The 23,923-nt window shown below is 33.4% G+C and overlaps 1 protein-coding gene across 1 annotated transcript in view; it reads left to right on the top strand.

The window, feature by feature from the left end:
* The window catches only part of LOC147067067 (serine/threonine-protein kinase pelle-like), a 35,698-nt gene that overhangs the window by 1,077 nt on the left and 10,698 nt on the right, over positions 1 to 23,923 (top strand). Inside the window, exons 2-8 of the mRNA XM_085953669.1 lie at positions 9,349 to 9,547; positions 10,742 to 10,851; positions 11,424 to 11,492; positions 11,713 to 11,869; positions 15,289 to 15,441; positions 16,546 to 16,672; positions 16,758 to 16,922. Coding sequence (XP_085809795.1) covers positions 9,349 to 9,547; positions 10,742 to 10,851; positions 11,424 to 11,492; positions 11,713 to 11,869; positions 15,289 to 15,441; positions 16,546 to 16,672; positions 16,758 to 16,922 — 980 coding nt within the window. The remainder of the gene's footprint in view (positions 1 to 9,348; positions 9,548 to 10,741; positions 10,852 to 11,423; positions 11,493 to 11,712; positions 11,870 to 15,288; positions 15,442 to 16,545; positions 16,673 to 16,757; positions 16,923 to 23,923) is intronic.

The following is a 23,923-nucleotide window of genomic DNA, read 5'->3' as shown; positions in this document are numbered from 1 at the left end:
GACATACAGCTAGTATGTTGAATTATTTTAATAATATTTTGTACTTATATAATTAATTTGCAGTAGATTTACATGTTGTAATTAATGTATATCTGCAGTTGACTGGCAAACACAAAAAGGTATTTTCGTAAAAAAAAAAAAAGACGAAGGGTGGAGGTAAGCCATTAAGATCCAACATAATTAGACACTAAACTTTGTCAGTCATACCTACTTATTTGTTTTCAGTAATTTAGAATACAAATTGCAGATGATGCCGATTAGTTTTTAAAATATAATTTGGTTCTAGTGGAAGCCAGCGACAAACAAATTTTGAAAATAGCCGATATACCTACTGGATTATTTGTTGGGTTAGGTTAGGTTATCATTCTTGAATTCATGAATTTTGTCGAATGACGTTGCCTGGCTACCAGTAAACAGACTTGTACCTTCAATTTAACCCCGCCTAAACCTAACCATCATAGTAGAGGTAGGCTACGGAGATCCGATAAAAATAGTGTACATTTTGTCAGTCGTTATGTTATATGTTAATGAAAACAAATACGTATGACTGGTAAAGCTAAGTGTGCACTATTTATCTCGGATCTTAACAGCCTACCTCCACCCTTTGCCACTGGGGCAAACTGCCATAAATGTCACATTTAGCATAGACAGATAGACAATTATGCATACTAGCTGAGCCAGCTGGCAGTCGCCAGTCTGTCTCGCTAGGTCTTGCAGACAGCTTGGCGGTGTTGGATTTTAATATAATTGTGAAATATGCATAGATGGCGCCATAGTTTTCCCTTCGGGATGGGTTTTTTATTCACGTCAGACAGTTTGACATTTCGCTGATTTGTCATTTTTACGATTTGCAAATCGTCCTTGCCAATATAAATTTGGACTCATATGCGTAGTCTATTCAGAAGTCTGGCCTTCACAATATCGTCTAACACTGCCTTAGGCTGCTATGCCTATCAGAATCGCCGATTGCTACCACTGACATTTTAATTTTAAAACAATATATGTGTAGGTATGTGCAGTTAGATATGATAAATAATTATACGCCTCAATCATTCGAATATAAAGCAATATATTATGTGATTATCATAAATAGCGATCGAATATAACTTGATATTAATCTCCTTCGGGTCCCATTGAGATAATAGAAGAAGATTAGCAGTGTAAAAAATAAATTTAAACATTATTTTGTTTCATTGTCTATAAAAAATAAATGCTTGCAGCCATAGAATAATATTTAAAAAATCAAAATTTGAATTAAAAATTAATCTTAAGCAATATAGTTTCCTGGTGCGGGAGATTCATATCGAGACAAATGTTGATAAATAATGAAGCAATACATATTATATTTGAGAGGAATAGAACAATTCTGATAAGAATAGGAATTTATAAGACCTAAAGATGTGGAATCAGCTTAAAGAGGCCTTCATCCAGCAGTGGATTGATACAGGTCGATGACGATAAGTAATGACGATATAAATGGGTAGGTATATAAAATCACAAATTTTAAAAATAATGCAATATATATGACCAAGTAGAGTAGAATTAGGTTGGGATAACCTTCATCCAGCAGTGAATTGATCTTGGTTGATGATGATAATGACGATATTATGCATAGGTAAATATAATATCAACAATTTTGATAAATATAGCAATCGTTTAACCGCTAGTAGTAGAATCAGGTTGCGGAACCCTTCATCCCCTGGTTGAAGATGATGATCATTATGATGACGATATGAATATATAGATAAATAACATTAGCATTTTTAATAAATATAGAAATTCAATACTGTCAAGAATACAATCAACGTAGAGTGACCTTCATCCAGCAGTGGACTTATTGAGGCTCGTGATAATAATGGCATTATATATAGATAGGTAGATAATAATATCACTGATAAATATAGCAATTCAAATGACAGAAAGGAATAGAACCAGGCTAGGGAGGCCTTTATCCAGCAGTGGATTGGTTCAGGTCAATGTTGATAAGGATGATAGAAATAGGTATAATATCACAAATTCGTTTAACCGCTAGAAGTAGAATCAGGTTGCGGAATCCTTCATCCAGCAGTGTATTGATCCTGGTTGATGATGATAACGATATGAATATGTAGATAAATATAATATCACCGATTTTGATAAATAGAGCAATTCAAATGACAGAAAGGAGTAGATTCAGGGTAGGGAGGCCTTTATCCAGCAGTGGATTGGTTCAGGTCGATGTTGATAAGGATGATAGAAATAGGTATAATAGCACAAATTCGTTTAACCGCTAGTAGTAGAATCAGGTTGCGGAACCCTTTATCCAGCAGTGGATTGATCCTAGTTGATGATGATGATGATGATAACGATATGAATATGTAGATAAATTTAATATCACCGATTTTGATAAATACAGCAATTCAAATGACAGAAAGGAGTAGAATCAGGTTAGGGAGGCCTTTATCCAGCAGTGGATTGGTTCAGGTCGATGATGATGATGACGATATGAATATGTAGATAAGTATAATATCACCGATTTTGATAAATACAGCAATTCAAATGACAGAAAGGAATAGAATCAGGCTAAGGAACCCTTCATCCAACAGTGGATTGATCTTGGTTAATGATGATGATGATAACGATATGAATATGAAGAGAAATATAATATCACCGATTTTGATAAATACAGCAATTCAAATGACAGAAAGGAGTAGAATCAGGCTAGGGAGGCCTTTATCCAGCAGTGGATTGGTTCAGGTCGATGTTGATAAGGATGATAGAAATAGGTATAATATCACAAATTCGTAGTTGAATCAGTTTGCGGCACTCTTCATCCAGCAGTGGATTAATCCTGGTTGATAATGATTTAAATAATATGTATATTATAACACCAATTATTGTTGAATACTTTTTAAATATTTTTGCGTTATACGAGCTAATTGAATGTATATAAGTTTCATTGGTTTAAAAAAATTATCATTTAACAGCCATAAAAAATAAACGTTATCAAATTTTGAAATATTATTCTATGGTTGATCCAGTGTTGCCATGTCTACTGAAATTTCAGTTGATCAACTGAAATTTTTTGCCAATATCGTCACCGTTTTAGCAAAACCATCTATGTGCACTTTCTCAAATTGTGCAGGAGAAGGATAAAACTGAATAAAAAAATAATGTTACATTTAAACATTAAAATTATGAAGAATGCTTTATTATAATCAGAAAATGGTCTAAGATTATTATTTTGTTTACAAAAATCTTTTATTTTTAATACAAAAATAATAAAAATACAGTTTGTGATGTCACATAAGTTGTTTTGACCGTTTTGTAAATACACATAGTTTAATTTATTCATCAAAATGTGAATAATAATAAATTCATGAAAAACTGTTACATAAATAATAGTTGAAATATACATAGTGTGTTAGTGATAAATTGCAATATCATTTTATTAATTATTAATGCAATAGTGAGATGATATTATATTTATAAGTTCGTTTACTTTCTATTAGCAGGTTTAAATGTTAGGTTATCGTAGAAATAGTGGTGATCTTTCTCTATTACACTTTTTAATTCCTGAAGATGTATGTATTTCGACTGTGATATTGGCAATGATTCATTATATATATTATAAAAGCTGTTGAATCTCGATGTTTTTTCTCTCTAAAGATATAACTTAGAGCAGTAGCGAATAATTTATTTCGGTTTTGATATCCACACCCATCCGATATTAGAATTATTTCATTGTATTGTCCTGCTTTCGATGAGATGAGACAAATTCATTAGAAGATACATTATGAAGAATGTATATGGTGAAATTGTGTAGTTGCAGCTTTTGTTTATAATACATTTGTGCCTGTGTTTTGGACATAGCAGCACACTTTGGAGATCCATTGTGATTACTAACCGTCCAGTAATACTTCTGGTACTCTCCTTCATTTCATTTTTGGTCTTCTAGCATCTTTTTTTTTTTTAATAATGTGGCTATTGTATTCCATTTCTGAAACATTCTTCATTTTATAACTACAGCAGATGGCAGTGATGGCACACTGATCTTTACGTGGTTGGTGGATACTGATTTTTTGGTGGTAAATATACTGGAGTATATTCAGCTGCTTTATGACCATTTTCCAGAGACCATTTTTTATATTCATCATGCATTTGTATTTTGGATCGGAAACACGATTCCACATACACCCTGGAGGTATTTTCTCTGCAATAATGGGTGGGAACTTTGGAATTAGATCCAACCATAATGTAACATTTTTCCACAAATCTCTCCGTTTTGATTTTTGGTTGCACTACCAATTATTTATCTTCAGTCAGATTCTTATTACTTGTCATTGTTGCTTTCAATTGGCCACTGTCATCGAGGCGTTTGTAGTTGTTTATCCAACTTTTAAATTAATTCTCGCCTATACCCTATTGACCATGTAGGCATCTTCCAGAAATTATTGAATATTTCCTGTCTCTCTTTTTGAGAAAGCATCTTTCAAACCGTCGTGCAAGACCATAATGCATAGCATATAACATAGAAACAAACAATGTGTAGCCAAACTGTAAAAAAAACATTACACTCTCGATATCAAAATACCATCTTACTTATATGTTACTATAATATACACATAGTTGTTTTTGTGAACCGTGGTTTTTGAACCTTACACATAGCTGTTTTTTATTTTTTCAAATAACTTCGGAGCGAGTTTACCCAACACATAGATCATTTTACTGGCCTATAGAGAAAAAAATAAGGAATGACGTGGTATTTAAAAGTCATTTTTGATAAAAGTGACACATAGATGGTTTTGCTAAAACGGTGACGATATACTGAATTTTTGATTTTTTTTCGAAATTCAAGAAATCTACTGATATTTGTGTTTCTCCATAATTGTAAATTAACTGATGATTCTTTTAATAATAAACTTGAAATGATTTACGCATGACCTTTTTTGATGTTATACACTTCTAAATTGACATAAAAAGCATTGTAGTACCCAAGAGCGCCATTTTACCCATTAATATCATCATTGTTTACAATAAATTAATATTATTAGTTATTGTTATTCTTATTAGTTTTAAATCATATCTAATATACTACATTTTTCAAAATCTACTGATATTTTATGAAATCTAGTGAATTTTTTGTCAAAATCTACTGAAATTTTAAATTTTGACTTGGCAACACTGGGTTGATCGCATAGTCAGTGTTGCCATGTCTACTGAAATTTCAGTAGATCTACTGAAATTTTGGTCAGGAAAAGAAGAAATTATGATATTTGTGATGAATAAAAGTCACTTTTATATGTTATTTTAAAAGACACTTGTGAGATTATGTCAATATGCACGCTTTCACCAAACACAATCATTGAATTTCATACATTTTTGTCAATCTACTGATATTTTGAAGAAAAAATCAAAAAATCTACTGAATTTTGAAAATTTTAGTTGGCAACACTGCGCATAATTGATTGTGAAAATGCGAAAATATGCCCGCAGATAAAATTAACTGTTTTTAATGGGAATTCGTATAAATGTTATTGTTTATTTGAATAATTATAGTTATCTCTAGGTACTTGCTATAAATGTGAGTTATTATATAGTGCTATGCATTTTGTTTTATAAAATAGTGCTCGCTTCGAATTATAGCCACTCGAATGCATCCGATAAGTAAATATGTGGTGAGTAAATTGAAATAATGTTGTTTAGTATACATAGCGTCATAAATACGTAGTGTCAAAAGACTTGATTTCCGTCAGAGGTGTAGAAACTTAACTTAAAACAAAGAACTTAATTCATAAAAATTTAAATAAATCAGTGTTCTAATATGTTTATCGGTTAATCTTATTATGATTAGTTTGTGAAAATTGATTGTATATCGTCGCCATAGATGTCACGGGAGCCAAGCCACAAATTTGGCGAACATGAGTAAAGTACACAAAAGCATTTTAAAATCATCAAAGATGCAGTGGTCAATGGATTTAAGCCACAAAACTCTTTTGACTACATTTTTAGTACATTTCAATATTCAGTGGTCAAGAGAAATAACACACATAACTTCTAAGATACGAGGGTGGGTCAATAAGTCCTTAGAAAAGCCGACAGGTGGCGCGACTAGTACTGTAAGCGGTTTGTTTTCATGCAGCGGCACTACCGATTCAGTATGCTGCGAAGTTTCAATCAGATTAGTCGGGTTGTTGTTTTTTATTTTCGTACATTTAAAAAAAAAAATTGCTTGTTTACAAAAATGGAGAAAATTGAGTTTAGAGCTGTTATTAAACATTTTAATATAAAAGGGTTAACAGCAAAGGAAATAAAAAATGAGTTGGATTTAGTTCACGGCATATCTGCTCCTTCACTTGCAACTATTTATAACTGGTTAAATGAATTTAAACGTGGTCGTACATCAACAAAAGATGAACCACGCTCAGGACGTCCTGTAGAGGTGACTACACCAGAAATGATCAATAAAATCCACAATATGGTGTTAAGTGACCGAAGATTGAAGTTGAGTGAGATAATTGAGGTTACAGGGATCTCAAAAGGTAGCGTCATTTCTATTTTACATGACAAATTGGGCATGAAAAAAGTTTCTGCAAGATGGGTGCCGCGTTTGCTCACAGTCGACAATAAACGCAATAGGGTGGTGGCCTCTAAAGCCCTGTTGTCGCTCATGCAATGCAATCCGGATGAATTTTTTCGTCGCTTTGTGACTGTAGATGAAACATGGATACACCACTATACTCCCGAGACGAAAGAACAGTCAAAGCAGTGGATTGCGAAAGGCGAACCATGTCCAAAGAAGGCGAAAACCGTAAAATCAGCTGGTAAGGTTATGGCTACTGTATTTTGGGATGCACGTGGAATTATTTTCGTTGACTATTTGGAAAAAGGAAAAACAATAACAGGGGATTATTATGCATCTTTATTGGACCAGCTAAAAAACGAAATTGAAGAAAAACGGCCTCATTTAAACAGGAAAAAAATCCTCTTTCATCAGGACAATGCCCGTGTTCACACATGTTTACGATCAATGGCTAAAATTGAAGAATTGAAGTTCGAATTGGTCGACCACCCACCGTATTCGCCAGATTTAGCCCCCAGTGACTTTTTCCTTTTCCCAAAATTAAAAAAATGGCTAAGTGGACAACGTTTTTTTTCAAATGAAGAAGTCATCGATCGGACAAATGCTTATTTTGAGGACCTTCCGAAAACTTATTTTTCTGACGGTTTAAAAAAAATTGAGAAACGTCTAACCAAGTGTATTGAGCTCCAAGGAGATTATGTAACAACTGTTTATGGTAAAAACTGTTTTAATGCTTTTTTCTAAGGAATTATTGACCCACCCTCGTACATACTATTTTTATTAGTTATTTGTACAAAATAATAAAAAGATAACACCACAAAGTATATTGTATATTCAAAGTTTCACCGTTATAACTTTAAAAACAAAAAAGTTCAATAAAAACATGTTACTTTTTTGTCACACAAAATCTTTGCGCGCCCGTTTCTCAGCATTATGATTTTGTGGACTGGCTTCCTTGACATCTATGGCGACGGTATATCGGTTAAAACGCATTTTTAATTTAAAGCGGCCATCGTTGGTGAGTTGGTTTGAGTGTTGCAAACATTGTGAAAAAATAAATTCCCGACATAATCAGTTGTCAATAAAATCGCGTGTCGCTGGAAAATGTATCGGGAAGTGAACAAAAATCACCGACTTCGAGTGGAATTTAATCATGCGGCTGTCAACTATGGAAAACCCATTTTAAACGATCCGAGAACCGTTTTTTTTTTTTGAACCCATCGGACATGACGAATAAGGCACATAATCGCTCGCCAAAACCCGGGAAAGCTGTAGGATAATAATATATAGGAGAGACTGTATTTTGTTTTTATTCTATTATTTTTACTTTTAGCTAATATACTATTTTTTTATTTGGTTTCATTTTTATAAATCATGTTTGATTTGTATCTCTTACTTTAAGTATTTAAAGAAATTTAAATAATATCAATTGACATGTAGTTTGGTGGACTTATAGTATTTCTCTTGATTAATTTTTTTTTATACTATTAGAGTTCACACAGCCTAAATTGTCACTTCACAGACACGAATATCATTGTCACTTTCTGCCCACGGGTTGTTCGATATAACATTTATTTAACCTAAAAAATTGGATAGGTACTATGTTTGAAAACACCTATAGTATTTTAACAATTATTGATGTTTTCAATATAACTGTTCACATATAAGTATAAAATATATTTTAAATCATTTTCTATTTTTTTTAGTAATTAATTAATAGGTTTCAAACGTTCTGTCGAATTTATTTAACTTACGTAATACCACAGAAAAGTATGTACAATATATCAAACTAAATCACATTGAGTAAATTTTATTACTCTTTTTCAAAGTAATTTTATAATTCATGACATTGTACTGTTAGTACCAGTTTCTTTGTTTTATTTGGTGACATATTAATTACAACACAAAATTTAATTAAACAACTTTGTGACACACGTTCAAGGTTAAATTATACTGTGGTTTAGTTATTAGTCCAACCCCCAACGCCTGCAAGACAAGGGTAACTATGCGATGGAATCCGCTAGAATACACGGAATCTACACTATATGCGTGTATCTACACTTAGTTTTCAAACTGTTTATTTACTTATTAAATACTTATTTATTAAATATGACCTACCTATCAATTAAAGATTTTTCGTAAACGCTGTTATTCTACAATATTGAGCAATTATTTTGTTTTATAATTTATATGATTTACAGAATTAAAAAAGTTTTAAATTATGTAAATAAATAATCAGGGTCATTCTATTTGGGCAGTATCTCGTTGTGAACAGGGAGGTAGTCAAGATTTGCAGTAGATGGTACACCCAATAATTATGATGTTGATAACCTCTCAGGTCCTCATAATATATAACATGCCTTATTTATTGGATTTTAGTTGAAGGTAACTTGGAAACTTTGGTTGGTAATATACCTCCTAAATTCTCAATTATGTTATTGCAAAAATGATAATCAACTACTTATTTATTTATTCACAATCGAACATACTGTGACTGACATACATTTCCATTTATAATATGTACTAGCTCAGATTAACGTATATATTAGTATATTGTGGTTAAGAAATTTATTCATAGCAGATATACACGTACGTGATCTTATATTTTATGCACATACCTACCTGATGCAAGTCATCATTTCCTGTCTGGAATATTATAACTGAATTATAAGTAAACATTCAGTTTTTGGAAATACCACATAAATTTACCCATAGCACTTCTAAGCATTTTTGTAATATGTATACTTAGTAGGTGTATTATTTTGTGTTTTCAATTCTTTTTTTAGGAGATTGAAAATGATTCTAATCGGTCCAGAGCTTCAGCAACTGAGACTCTACTTACAAAGTGGGGGCATCTGAATCATACGGTTTTAGAACTGTTTGTGCTCCTCTCCAGAATGCGGCACAAACCAGCAATGAAATGTCTGCAAAGCGTTGTTGATCCTAGATACCACCGACTAATAGATCATCGTTCTTCATCTAATGGTAATAGATTAGAAATTAATTGGAAAATTGGGCAAATACTATATTTGTTTTATAGAATTGAGTTTCACATTTGCGTGAATCCCCTCAAAATATCGATACCTAACTGAAGACCAGTATACTTTATTCGTTCCATGTATAAAACATCTTTTTGGCAGATTGGGCATATTGCATACTATTGGAATTAAAAAATCATATTAATAATAACTGAACTGATTATGGACCGGACTTAACATGAAACTCGTACATTTGGTTGGTTTTATGGTGAGCCGTGAATTTATTGTATGAGAATGTATGAATATATATCTATCCTTCAAGTACTATTAGAAGCGTGGAAATTATTTATTTCAAATTAAAATGACTATTTTTAGCATTCAAATGTATCATTCCTACATATTATCAAGGAGCTTGGATAGTTTTAAGATTGAAAAGGTTTATTAAAACATGTTATTATCAATGGCATGTATTTCAATTTATTTAAGGCCAAATGCAGAGATGTTGACGTTTAGTTTAGCATTTACGACGTTATAATAATAATAACAACTACACATTACTTGTTTTCTCTTACGTCCACTAAGCTGCTGATTTGTGTAGCATAAGGTTGAGCGTAGCTTAAGATCTCATAAGCATTTGGTCCTTATTGTTACTAACCTGACCTATTTAAAGTACACTTTTTCAAATGAGCAAATATACACAAAATCTGTTCAAAAAGTATCATGCTTTCTAATGTTAAAATTCTCGGACGGTAACACGACGGACATGCATGACCAAAGTAGGCACATGGTCAATAATCGAAACTGATGAATCTTAATGGTTTCTGCTTGGGTATATCCAAGCTTGATGCAAAATTTGATTCAACACCGCTGCTATAATTGTTCTGTCATTTCACGTGGAATGAAAGTCCGATTAGCGGTGGTGAGTACATTCCCTCACTCACAGGCTGACTGCCAGTGACTGGTGGTCTCTGCTGTTAGGAAAAAATCACGCATGCTCCTAAAGGTATTCTCCACCTCCCCAACAGAGACCTCCGGTGCTTTATTCGTTTCCATGTGAAAAAAAAAGGTCGGATACTTTTTATACAGCACAACTCATTTGTAACTATTATATAAACATCTGATAATAAAGTTGCTATGTGGAACCCATCAACTTTGTTAACCAAAGTAATTATTACTTTAACATTGTGTTATTCTATTTTAGGAAATGACCGTCGTTCATGTAGTGAAAACCAAAATCAAAATATGACAACTGATAATAACAACACCCATTCGTCTAATGATGTGCCAGCATTTGTTCGTCACATTGAAGAGGTATTCATTAGGTTCTATGATATTTGTCTTTTTTTATTTTTCATTTATAATTTTATATTGGTGAAGCAATGAAGATAATATTTTGGCATAGCTCGCAGATGAAATATTTTCCTATTGATTGAGTTTATTTTTTTACAAAATAATAGTATTAAATTCTACAGGTTTGCTTGTTAGTCTATACCTATTTTGGTTGTCACACCATTGTCATGACTACAAATAATGATTTGTCTTTGATTAAGTATTCTTCTCACAGAAAGATGTGGTATCCTCCCTCTCTTTCACTCCAGCAACTATTCAGGAATAATATCTTAATGCTTCATATTTTGGAAACCGTATTAACTTAATTAACATTACTTCATCAGAGGTTATTAAATAAAAAAAATCTAACCTCAAAAACATATGTATTAGAAAAAATCCTAGAAAAATGTTGGACCGAATTGGACTTGAACTCATATCTTTCATATTTTGGATGAGTGTTCTCACTTTTAAGTTACCTATTGATCCGCCTATGATTCATGCAAATTATTTCTTTTGATTCTGTAGTTGTTCACATATTTTCCTTTTCTTTTTAGGGAAGGCAAATCCAGACATCTAGTAAGGTTCAAAATGGTCCACCTTACGTAGGCTCACAGACTTCACAGGTACGTTAATTATTTTAATTTATTCTTTAATTCAATTTTTTGATGAACATCTTTATTTATATTATATTTGTGGGTTGTCATGGCAAGTAATCAGGTAACCAAACAAGTCATGTGCGTATTAAATTCCAATTTCAATATGTTACTGGCGTTATTATAATAGAACATCTTTGTTGCTGTTCTTTAAAAATGTCATCATCATTAATGCTCTTATTATTTTAAGGAAACTAAATCAACAGCATCGGCTGTGTCTATCAGCCTGGTATCGGAAAGCGCCGGGGCACTTCTGATGATTCCCTATGGTGAATTAACGGCAGCTACTCAAAATTGGCACACAGATAAGATTCTGGGCAAAGGCGGTTTTGGTGTCGTCTTCCGAGGTTTATTTTTGAAATCTGATTATATAACTATTTAGCATCCATTTAGCAGTGTTTCCCAACCTTATTTGTGCCAGGCCCTACTCTAACGCTTCGAAAATCTCCATGACCCCCCCCCTATCAAAATTTCATAATTAAATAACAAATTCTGAAAAAAATGAATTGCTTCAAATAAAAAATGCACATAGGCAATACTATTTTCAATTTAACTTTCGTAAGTAAGTACCTATGTGTATTATATTAGATGTACCTACAACTTGGAAGAAAATTAATGGGATCCTTGTGCTTGATGTGAGCTGCTAAGAGTTTTTACGTGAGGTACTAATTTGGTCAATTTTAATCTAAAATCTCTAGTTTGTGATATCAAAACGATATCTTTTTTTTCAGTACCTAACAAATCATTCACAGTGCTAAAGTGCCGCAATCAACTAAATATTATGATGGGAATTGCAAACATAATTTTCTCAGAAAGTCATGGTTGTATTGTGACGGGATGTGGAGGTTGAGGATATGGTAGGTAGGTTGACTTCAATGAATCGAAGGTGGATGCGTGATTAGTAAATACCCAATTTATTTCCCTCAACAATAAATGATACAAAAATTACAGACAGTACATTGATAGTTAAGTATGAATTTGACAATTTAGATTACGACAACGTGTTATGAGAAAAATTACTATTCGGCGATCAGAGATTCGACTGTAGGTTGGAAAGATTTTATGACGTGTGATAACAGATCTCTCGCGCCCCGAGCTTTTATATCGATTCCAAACAAAGGAAATCTGCAATGGCTTGGGGGGCTAAGACCTGAAGATGCATGTCACTGTTTATTGCATGAACTACGCAGGGTTCACGCAAATATGACACCATCAGCATTTCCTAGTTGCATTATAAAATAATCTAATATATAAAAATCAACATTGTTTGTTTGTTGGTTTGTTTGTTTGTTCGTATTTTATGCGCTGCCATACCGTTTATCCGATTGCGATAAAACTTTGTCAACTTATTGCTTGCACTTGCGCGAAGAGTATAGGCTATATCTTATATATAAAAATGAATGTCTGTTTGTCTGTCTGTCTGTCTGTCCCGTATGCGTTCCTATACCATTGAAATATTGGTAAGTGGTTGTATGCACACCCGCGAAGGTTTCTCAATTAGAAAAAGCATCTTCTTCTTCATTATATCTTCTTTTATTCGTATGGTTCCTATACCATTCATCTGATTGCGATGAAACCTTCGTCAGTTGTTGTGGTAACACCTGCAAAGGTTTCTGAATTAGTACAACCATCTTCTTCTTCTTCATTCTATCTTATTTTATTCGTATGGTCCCTATACCATTCATTCAATTGCGATTAAACCTTTGTCAGTTGTTGTGGTAACACCTGCAAAGGTTTCTGAATTAGTACAACCATCTTCTTCTTCTTCATTCTATCTTATTTTATTCGTATGGTCCCTATACCATTCATTCAATTGCAATTAAACCTTTGTCAGTTGTTGTGGTAACACCCGCAAAGGTTTCTGAATTAGTACAAGCATCTTCTTCTTCTTCTTCTTCTATTCTTTATTCTTCTATTCGTATGCGTTCCTATTCCATTCACCCGATTGCAATAAAATTTTCGTCAGTAATTGTGCCAACACCCGCGAAGGTTTCTGAATTAGTACAACCATCTTCTTCTTCTATTCTATCTTCTTCTATTCGTATGCGTTCTTATACCATTCATCAGATTGCAATGAAATTTTGATCAAGTGTTGTTCTCACGCCCGCAAAGGTTTCTGAATTGATACAACCATATTCTTCTATTCTATCTTCTTCTATTCGTATGCGTTCTTATACCATTCATCCGATTGCGATGAAATTTTGACCAGCTGTTGTGCGCACGCCCGCGAAGATTTCTGAATTAGTACAACCATCTTCTTCTTCTATTCGTATGCGTTCCTATACCATTAATCCGATTGCAATGAAACTTTGGTGCATTGTCGTGCGCATGCCCACAAAGATTTCTGAATTAAAAAATCATCTTATTCTTCTATTCGTATGCGTTCTTATACCATTCATCCGATTGCGATGAAACTTTTGTCAGTCGCTATGCGCACACCCGCGAAGGTTTCTGAATTAGTATTATATAAAATACAAAGTTTATTGTTTGTTTGTTCCATCCAATTTTGATTTTTTTTACTACATATTAATAACTATAATAACGTTTTCATATTTTGGATTCGATTTCAATTTAGTGTTCTTTTGTTTGACCTTTACTCCTATTAGAATTATTTTCATATTGCCATATTGTATAACACAGATATTTTAATATTAAAAAAATAATTACCTCTTATTATTTTTTAAATATCTAAGATAAATATAACCACAAAGCGACCCTGTGCGAAGCCGGGTACTTCAGCTAGTGTAAAATAATTAACGATACATTTCTCAATACAATGTTGCTGAGAGTGCGTTCTAAATTATTACAAATAGCTAATTTTATCAAGAAAGGATTATGTGTTGTTATGAAATTGGCGTCGGGCAAATAACTGAGGCGAGTTGACTTACGTTAGGTACGTGCTGTCAACCAGATTTCTTAAATGATATAACAAGCCTTTCTTATCAACTAACTTACAAAGTAGCATAGTTATTGGGTACTTCGATAACTATCATAACTTATATACTCTGATGGGAGATTCATGGTACACCCATGGTTGCAATATCAAAAAAATATTTTCGAAAATGCGTTTTTTAACAACAAAAAAATGTATTATATTATTAATGATTTGCATATTGCCCCCCAAAACATTCAAATGCCCCCCCCCCCAATGGGGCGTACGCCCCACGTTCAGAAACACTGATTTAGATGTAAGGTACAGGGTGAACTATAAATCAGTGATTTGTGATATTAATTAACAAAATGTTTTTTATTTTGTTTACTAATATCCTCTCAAATGTGTAAACTATACAAATGCTTCTGTACTGTTAAAATGAACTATGTACTAAACCATTTTTTTTTGTATAAAGAATAATTTACAACATTTAATAATGTAACCTTCTTTTATTGAACATACGTGTCCTATTTTTTATTTAAAATTTGTAGTGATCCTGACACTGGTTAGTAATTAAGGTAATTCAATACTTTGATTTAAAATACAAAAACTGATTGCCAATAAGCAGAAATATAAAGAAATAGAATAGAGATAGAATAGAAAGCGCTTCAAAGAGTATTGTAAAACCCAGTAGTTATCTTTTTCATAATTAGATAAGACACGTATTGCGTAATGTTCAGTGCACATGGGTGTAAATCCCAGCGGGCGCAGGTTTGAATCCTGCTGACACCCAAAAAAAATTGTGTTAATTGTTTTAAAATTATGTATGAACTATGTACAATTACTTCATTCTGTGCATGTGAAGTTAATGTATTGGCTTATTGATCATTTAAGGGGACTGGAAGCACACTGCAGTGGCCATCAAACGATTGAAAAGTCCTCTGTCGGATGGTGGAGGTGTTTTTGCGGAGAGTCTACGTGAACTCAGATATCTGAATGCTTGTCGCCACGACAATGTCCTCCCATTATATGGATACAGTATTGGAGGTATGATGATTTTTTATATACTAATAATTGAGCTGATCATTAAATGAAGGATCCAAGTGCATAGGAAACCAAGTTGAGTAAATCAATTGCAAAGTTAAATATGCGATTGTAAATTCCACTTAATTATTGTTTTTAACATTCGGTAAATGGGGTCTCTTTCTCAAGTCATCCTTTATTACCATTTCCTGAAAAAATATTGATATTCTTTATGTTTCAGATAGAAACGTTCAAATTCAATATTATGTTAAAAATTAAAACAACATTTTACACACTAGTTTATGAAGTTGTAATCCAATGTTAGGTATAAAATCTCTATAACTGTTCATTCAAAGTAGTTACATCTTTAAATCCTTTTTTGTGCATAAATATGTATGTGATATGAAAACTGTTCCTAGCATTTTTTTTAGAATCAACTGACAGAATCGTAATGTCTAGATGGAACATTCGATTTGGTTGGGATGATCATAGATTTAAACCATAGACATAAATATATTAAGGCTATACCTCAGCTGAGGCATGGTCTAAAAAGATTGTGACTAGGCGATGCGCGGATTGTGCAAATGACGCGAGCCGAACGAAATATATTTTGTCATAAAAATTCAACATGCGTCCTTTTTATGTTATGTTTATTATTATTATATTCGTAATAATAATAGTATATTCATTGACATGTTTTCTTTTTCAAGTACATGCGGAACGTTTTTTAGTCATCTCCGAATTTAGCTCTCCGAATGGCAATGCGGCCGAAATTTCGTTCCACATACAGTTGAAAATTATTTGCCGTTTCACTTATGTACGCTCTTAAGTATTGGCAAATCAAATCGACATGTCTGAAGGGCATTTTACTCTAACTTCCACTATTCTCTTAGGAGTGAAAATTGTAATTAAAAAAAAATGTTTGCAAGCGATAACTTCAAATAAGGGTTCAGTTTGAAATATAAATTTTAGATCCTGATGCAGGATTCTTTTCATTAATTATTATCCACGATTTTTACACAAGTACATAGGCAGTAATATAGTATATTCTACAATAATTACTTTATAATACTTATAATCTAGGACCACTAAACATTTCACTATCATCATGATTTATTGTTATATTAGGTGAATTGCCATGTCTCGTATACCAGCTAATGGAAGGAGGTTCTTTGGAAGACCGCTTGAAATGTCGAAATCAACGGATACCACTCAGCTGGAGACAGAGGTTGAGTGTCGCACAAGGTGTTGCCAAGTAAGCGTTATTATATTCTCCTGCATTTTAAAACAATTATAATTTGTGGACTCTATTTTTTGAAGAATGTATTTGTATTTTTCAGAGGGCTTCAATATTTACACACTGTTTCTCAAACTCCGCTAATACACGGCGATATAAAGTCTGCAAACATACTTCTGGACAGTTGTAACCAACCGAGAATTGGCGATTTTGGATTGGCTAGAGAAGGACCGAACACTAATGAATTCACACACATGGAAGTCTCCAGGTAAATAAATAATTACTTATAGAATATCTATGGCCGGGGGTGTAAAAGTATATAAGTCATCAAATTGCATTTTTCGTTTTATTATCGATTCAATAAGTCAATAAGATTCTGTACATTTGTGTATAAGCACTTATATCAAAAGTTGTTTGGAAATTGTTATATTACGAAACATGCTTAATCACGTAAGTTATCAACCACTGAAAAAAGGGTGCAAAACACACAAACCAGATTTATGATTATTTAAAATAAATATTCATCAGAATATTGTAATACTGGATGATTTATATTACCTATTAGTTACTGAATGACAATTAATTGGTTTCATTCTGTCCAATATCTCGTCGTTGATTCTACAATACCTGCTATGAGTACAAAACCAAATTGTTCAGGAGACAAAAAAAACTGTTTTAAAAAATAGGTAAATATGTTTCAAGTCAGTTGACTATACAATTTGATGACATTAATAGTTTTACATTGATTGAATAATAAAAAAAAAAATTAAAAAGGAAGGAAATAAACAATAAACCGTGATTATTCTCTTTATTAGCACATGACAGATATTGTCAGCATCTTTTTGATTACATAACAGGTATTTGTTCTGAACAAATTTTCATAATAAATTTTAGAAAAATGCAAACATCCATGAAAAAATATTATTCATAGTATTTTATAATCAAGTTTATAGAAAATAAAATGAATCAAATAAAGAACATACTAACATGATAATCAAATATATTTTTATAATATTTTGCGATAATATTTTAATTAGTTCTTGGAATTTGACGTAAACCGCAAATAATCATAGAATGTGATGATCCTTTTCAATACCTATCGTTTTTCAGCTCTTGAAGGTGACGATATTTGGATGCAAAAATAGGTAAATCCTCGATATACATTTTTAGACAATATTATTGCCTGATTTTCTTCGTTGCAAAAGAGGTAGCCATTCACATGAATAGCGCAAACAATAGTTGATATCACCATTCGGTAAATATTTTAATTGACGAATATCATCGACAGTAGGGTCTCCGGCTCTCTTGCCTGGTCTGAGTGATGTGAGGTTTGTTTGTAACTGATCATATTGTAAAAAAAAAATATAAATTTAGTACTTTCACCTTATATTGTTGCTTCTGTCGTGCTAATCTCATCCGTGCTATGTAATCCGATGGTGAATTTATCTGTGGTTTGAAATAATGTTCCAGCGTCGCTTGAACACTGTCGGCCTCCATCATAGTGTGACCTTTTTCCCAATTATGTTGATAAATTTTTATCGATTTTTTCTTATCCGTATCACTTAGAGCACTGGCTAACACCTTGTTGCGATTCTGGTAATTACATCCATCAGATATAAGTACCACTTCTTTATAGCTAGGAGTAGATTTTCTAAGTAATCCATAATGCATACTTGATACACCCCCATTTGCTTCATGCCATACGTACAATGACACTTCTTTATTATTTAATTCATATATGAAGAAATTATGAACTTGGAGTTTTTGCTTGTAATACATGACAGAAGCATCTGTTTTGGGGCACAAAAGTACACTTTGGAGATCCATTGTCAATACCAGTTTTTCAGTACTTGCACTCTCTATTGACGCATTTTTTGCAGCCCTATAAAAGTGTTTTTTTGAAGAGTTTTAACCGAAGGTTCCAACAACTCAGCTTGTTATATAATATCTGAAGACACGGAAACATTTTTCATTGACGACCGTAGAAGGATCATTATTTAGGGTCTAGGACAATTTGACACCGCGAACTGGCCTCCGGTAATTGGCCGCCGGTACAATCGGACGCCGGCCCAATTGGACGCCGACCCAATTCGACGCCGACCCAATTGGCCTCCGGGAGGATTGGACGCCGCACAGTTGAATTAAATGCGCAAAGGAATAGACGTACGTTACGATTTGTTAGAGTAAATAAGCAAGTCAGTTTAATATGCTTCTATCTTCTCAGAAGTTGTACCTTATACATTTCGCGCTTGACACATTTTTAATATAGATTGAGAATAATTATTATGCCTTATGATGTTTATTAAAAGAAAATAATTCTTCCCTCGTTAAAACTTAAAGATGTGCATAATCAATTAATTTATTGTCTATACATGGGTACTTATTTATATTTACAACAAATATTAAAAATGATGTTAGATGTTAGAATGAAAATAACATTATATTTCAGCGTTTTATCGACTTAATATTATAAAGCTTAAGGTGATGTCTCTAGGTAAAGTTGTTATCGAAAAATAGCTAGAAAAGTTTATTAATCTGTAGATATATATTCAAAAGTAATGAGAAAAATAAAATAAAAAATTAAGATGTATCGTGGAGTTCTATATACCAAAAATACGTGTCAAATTCGGTACATTTCTATCGGGTGGTAAGAATGAATGACATAAGATTTATTATCAAAATTACGATAAAAATATACCTAAATCTATTACCTAGCGAAACGCTAAACGTAAATTGGAATTTATTATATCCTTATATCTTTTTTTTTTAAATTTAAAAAACATCGATTTAGAGGTTAGAAAGCATGCAATTAAAATCGAAATATCTCGGTTTAGATACAATTTATCGCAAAAAACGATTAGCGTTTCTATTAAAAATATTATTTATTAATTTTTACGGCAGTTATTTAAATTTAATCTTGTATTTTTGTATATTAACGAATCGATAGAAATCGAAACCATAATAATTGCTCGAATTGGCACATGCTGACAACACTTAGCCGACGCTTGGCCGTATAGTGCTGCCGTCGTGGAATTATTTGGAAACAAAATATCTTCATACAAAATACACACACAACCATAACATGACGTTGAAAATGAAACTCACACATAGACAAGACAAAATAACATTATTTTTCTCTGAACATTCGCAAAAATCAGTTTGTGTTAAACTTCTATGCGAAATTGCCATATGAATAAAAATAACTGAACAAATTAAAATTACAATATTTACTTAATATACGTAGGAACCTGCTTATATTCAAAATTTGATACTGAAAATTATTTTCAATTAGTATTTGCTTAAATTACAACTGTTTTTTACCATTATTTATGATAAAAATAAACAAATCTCGCATTTTGACATATGGCAGCACCATCCATAGGCACCATCAATAATCACCGCGCGCTTACGGCAACCGCCAATCAATTTTTTCTTTTTATTAATTAATTGTAATAATTGTAATTAATTATAAATTAATTAACTAATCAGTAACATTTTCGTAACTAAGTAGGTTGTGTGATTATTGATTGATTTTTGGTGAAGAAATCACACATTGTATGATTTTCTGCAACCAAAATTATTTTATTAGGTTATGTTGTAGCTACTGACGTTTGGCGTGTTGTTATTCTTGTTTTATGCATTTTTATATAATTTATGTTACTCAGTGCAAATTACGTGATATTGTTGTGATAAATTATATTGTGAGTGTTTAAATTACATCTCATATTCAGTGTAGTTTAATTAAATAGTGAATACCAGAGGTTTGTGATAAGTGAATATAAATCTTTGTTACATATTGATCTAGTACCTATATTTTATTAATAATTATGGATGTGCCATGTGTAAGTGTTAAAAAATATAAGTCCTACACTAGAAAAAATACAAAACTATCTAAAACTACCAAAATATTGATGGAAAGTCGTGATGAATACTTTAGGAAACGGAAGTTAGTATCATCCAACACAGCCGTTGCTTGTGAACCAATTCCGGTGATAAATAGTGATGTATCCATCTCGGATGACCCAGACAATCTTCCAGTATTGACAGATGAGCACAATTATTGTGTAAGACTTGAGAGTTGTGAAGACATTCAGAGCTGTTGGCCGAAAAAATTGAAAACGTATTCGAAAACGACCGAACCTAAACCATCGGTTATCGAACCTGTTCCGGTAATATATAATGATTTGGATATAACCATCACAGATGATTCGGACAATCTACCACCTTTAGTCGTTGAGTACAATTGTGTCGACGAAGACATCCAGAGCTATATGCCTTCTGGCAGACGCATCGTCGACATTGGATACCTGTTTAAACAGATGGAACAAGTCTTTAGTCATCCGTTAAAATGCACTGGAGGAAAAATGGTCCTAAAAAGAGAAACAAGAGACGGTATTAAGTCAACGTTGCATTTTGAATGCAGGTGTTGTGAGAAAACAGCGTCAGTATTAACTGAACCCCAAACGTCTACGATTAATACATCATTTGTTTGGGGATCTTTAAATATCGGGATTGGTTACAGTCAGGCACAGGAATTATGCGGTATTGTGGGAATTCCATTCATGGCTTCGGGAACGTTCCAAAGGCATGAAAAAAAAGTTGGCCAGTCATGGAAAACTCATTTGTGTGATCAAATGTCGAAGGATATAGAGATCGAGAAACAGTTGGCTATAGAAAATAATGAAATTGATGAAAAACACCCCTATATAACGGTCATTGTTGACGGAGGTTGGTCAAGAAGGAGTTATGGCCATAGTTTTTCTGCCAAATCCGGAGTGGCATGCATCATCGGAAAACGAACAGGAAAACTTCTTTACCTAGGTGTTAAGAACAAATATTGCCACATTTGTACCATCGCAGCCAATGAAAAAAAACCAGCTAAGAAACATGAGTGTAATATATCTTTTTCTGGACCATCGACAGGCATGGAGCAAACCATTGTAGTTGAGGGACTAAATTATATTTTTGACAAACATCAAGTATGGGTAAAATTTTTAATAGGGGATGGTGATTCAAGTGTATTTGCTAGGGTGCGTGAGAGAGCACCGTTTGGGTATAAAATTAAAAAAATGGAATGCGCGAATCACATGGTCAAATGCTACACTAGCAAACTTTATACGATGGTTAATAACGTAAAATACGATACGAAAAGCCGAAGCTTATTGCGGAAGGAGATTAAACGTCTCAAAAGTGCAGCACGATGCGCTATAAAACGATGCGAAGGCAATATCACTCAGTTAAAGTTGGATTTGAAAAATGGACCCAATCATGTATTTGGCGAACACTCTGAGTGCCGTGCAGATTACTGCAAGAAGACACATCCTGATGTAAACAATGTACCATATTTGGAAAAATCTTTGATGATGAAAGGTATACGCCTCCATCTAGACGGAATAATTCAAAAAGCTGATAGACTGGTAACGAATGTTACCACAAACTCGGCAGAAAATTATATGTCATTGGTGAGCAAATTGACAGGTGGAAAAAGAGTTGATTTCTCCAGAGGCAGTAGTTATAAGGGTAGATGTTATGGTGCTGGACTAGCTCATTCGCTGGGGTCAGCACATATTTTAGGTATGCATAAAAATATAACCGGTATGTCTCCTAGTCAAATAATTAAAAGTGTTGTTATTAGTCGGCTAAATCGTCAAAATCGTCTTAAGGCGAGACGTTTAGATTTAACTTCCAGGTATAAAAAAACCAACTGTCCCTGTAAGCAACCAAGCTGACTGTGAATATGGCCCGCATGCTGCCGATTCAGATATTCCACAGTTGGACTTACAGGAGAAAATGAAAGAAATTATGGAATCTTTACAGGCTGGGGTTTCTTGCGATACAGATTGTAAGCAATTGCAGTTGGCGACAGTAGGGCAAAGTGAAAATTATTTGTGGATTGATGCCAGGCATAAACGTTTGACAGCATCTAAGTTTGGGAATATTTTCAAAATGAGAAATACGACACCACGGCATAATACTGTTAAAAATATGCTTTTCCCAAGTGATATTGTGACAAAGGATATAATGTATGGCAGGAAGAATGAACGCACTGCTATTGCCTTATATGAAGCAAAAAACAAAGTCACTGTTATGCCTTGTGGTCTTTTTGTAAGAACGGAATTCCCATTTTTAGGAGCAAGCCCCGACGGTTTAATTGGGGAAAATGGGTTGATAGAAGTTAAATGTCTTCCGTCCATCGGTTCCAAACCAATTTTAGAGGCAGCATTACAAAACATTATATTATGTTTAACTATTGTGAACTCCGTACTTCACTTAAAAGAATCACATAATTATTGGTTTCAAATACAGGGACAGTTGTACATTGCGAAGAAGGAATACTGTGATTTAATTGTATATGCCGACAGTGGAATCGAAATCATACGACTTTTGCCAGATCCACAGTTTGAGACACGTGTTCTACCGCGTTTGATAAGTTTCTATAATGATTGCCTTCTTCCAGAATTAGCTGATAGCCGTATCCAACGGGGTATGAGAATTCGCGAACCTGAGTTTATATTAAATAATTTGCAAACTAAAGCGAAGAAAATAAAAAAGTAATTTATGTTGACTTCTGATATAATTCTCGCAATAAATATGTCATAGTTTTCCTTGACATTTGGACATGGAATTTCGCGTATCCATAAAACTGATAGACTACGTAGTGCGCTCTTAGAAATCACAAAGGCCTACCGATCAACTTCAACGGACGCGCTTCCGGTCCTGGCCGCATTCTTCCACTTGACCTGCACATACAGGTCAGCGGTCCGTCAACGAAGCTCCTCAAAGGTGAGGAGGCCGTTGTTGGTGACTTTCACCTTGCCCTGAATACCTTGTTGCTGAAAAAGTAACCTGACTATACGTCTATTGACGCTTGACGCGGCATAGAAGACCTGGCAGTGACGGTGGAATGAATCAACCAAGGGCCGGCACACATTTTAATTTTTTCCAGACATTAAATGGCGATTGGAGATAACCAAATATCTGACTCCTGACCATCACACCGATCAATTTGTGATTGGACACGGTGGGTTCGCTGGCAAGCTCTTTGAGCTTGGACTTGTAAGCCGTCCGACATGTCCATGCGGAGGGGTAATTCAGGATGCCAACCACATCCTCTGGGAATGTCTTAGAATGTGCTCCCGAACGGGAGGAGATGCTCAGGTCGGTCCAACTAGCTGTTGGGCCCATCGGGCCGTCCGACTTGGTTGCTACTAAGCCCAATTATCCTGCATTTAAAAAATTTGCGGCGTCTTACTGCGGGCGTGAAGATCT

Source organism: Rhyacophila brunnea, unplaced genomic scaffold (assembly GCF_057557595.1).
Source record: "Rhyacophila brunnea isolate RB1 unplaced genomic scaffold, BYU_Rbru_1.0 scaffold_4, whole genome shotgun sequence".
In the NCBI taxonomy this organism is placed as follows: Eukaryota; Metazoa; Arthropoda; class Insecta; order Trichoptera; family Rhyacophilidae; genus Rhyacophila; species Rhyacophila brunnea.
Note: the sequence above shows the minus strand (reverse complement) of the source record. Positions and strands in the feature narration are given on the sequence as shown.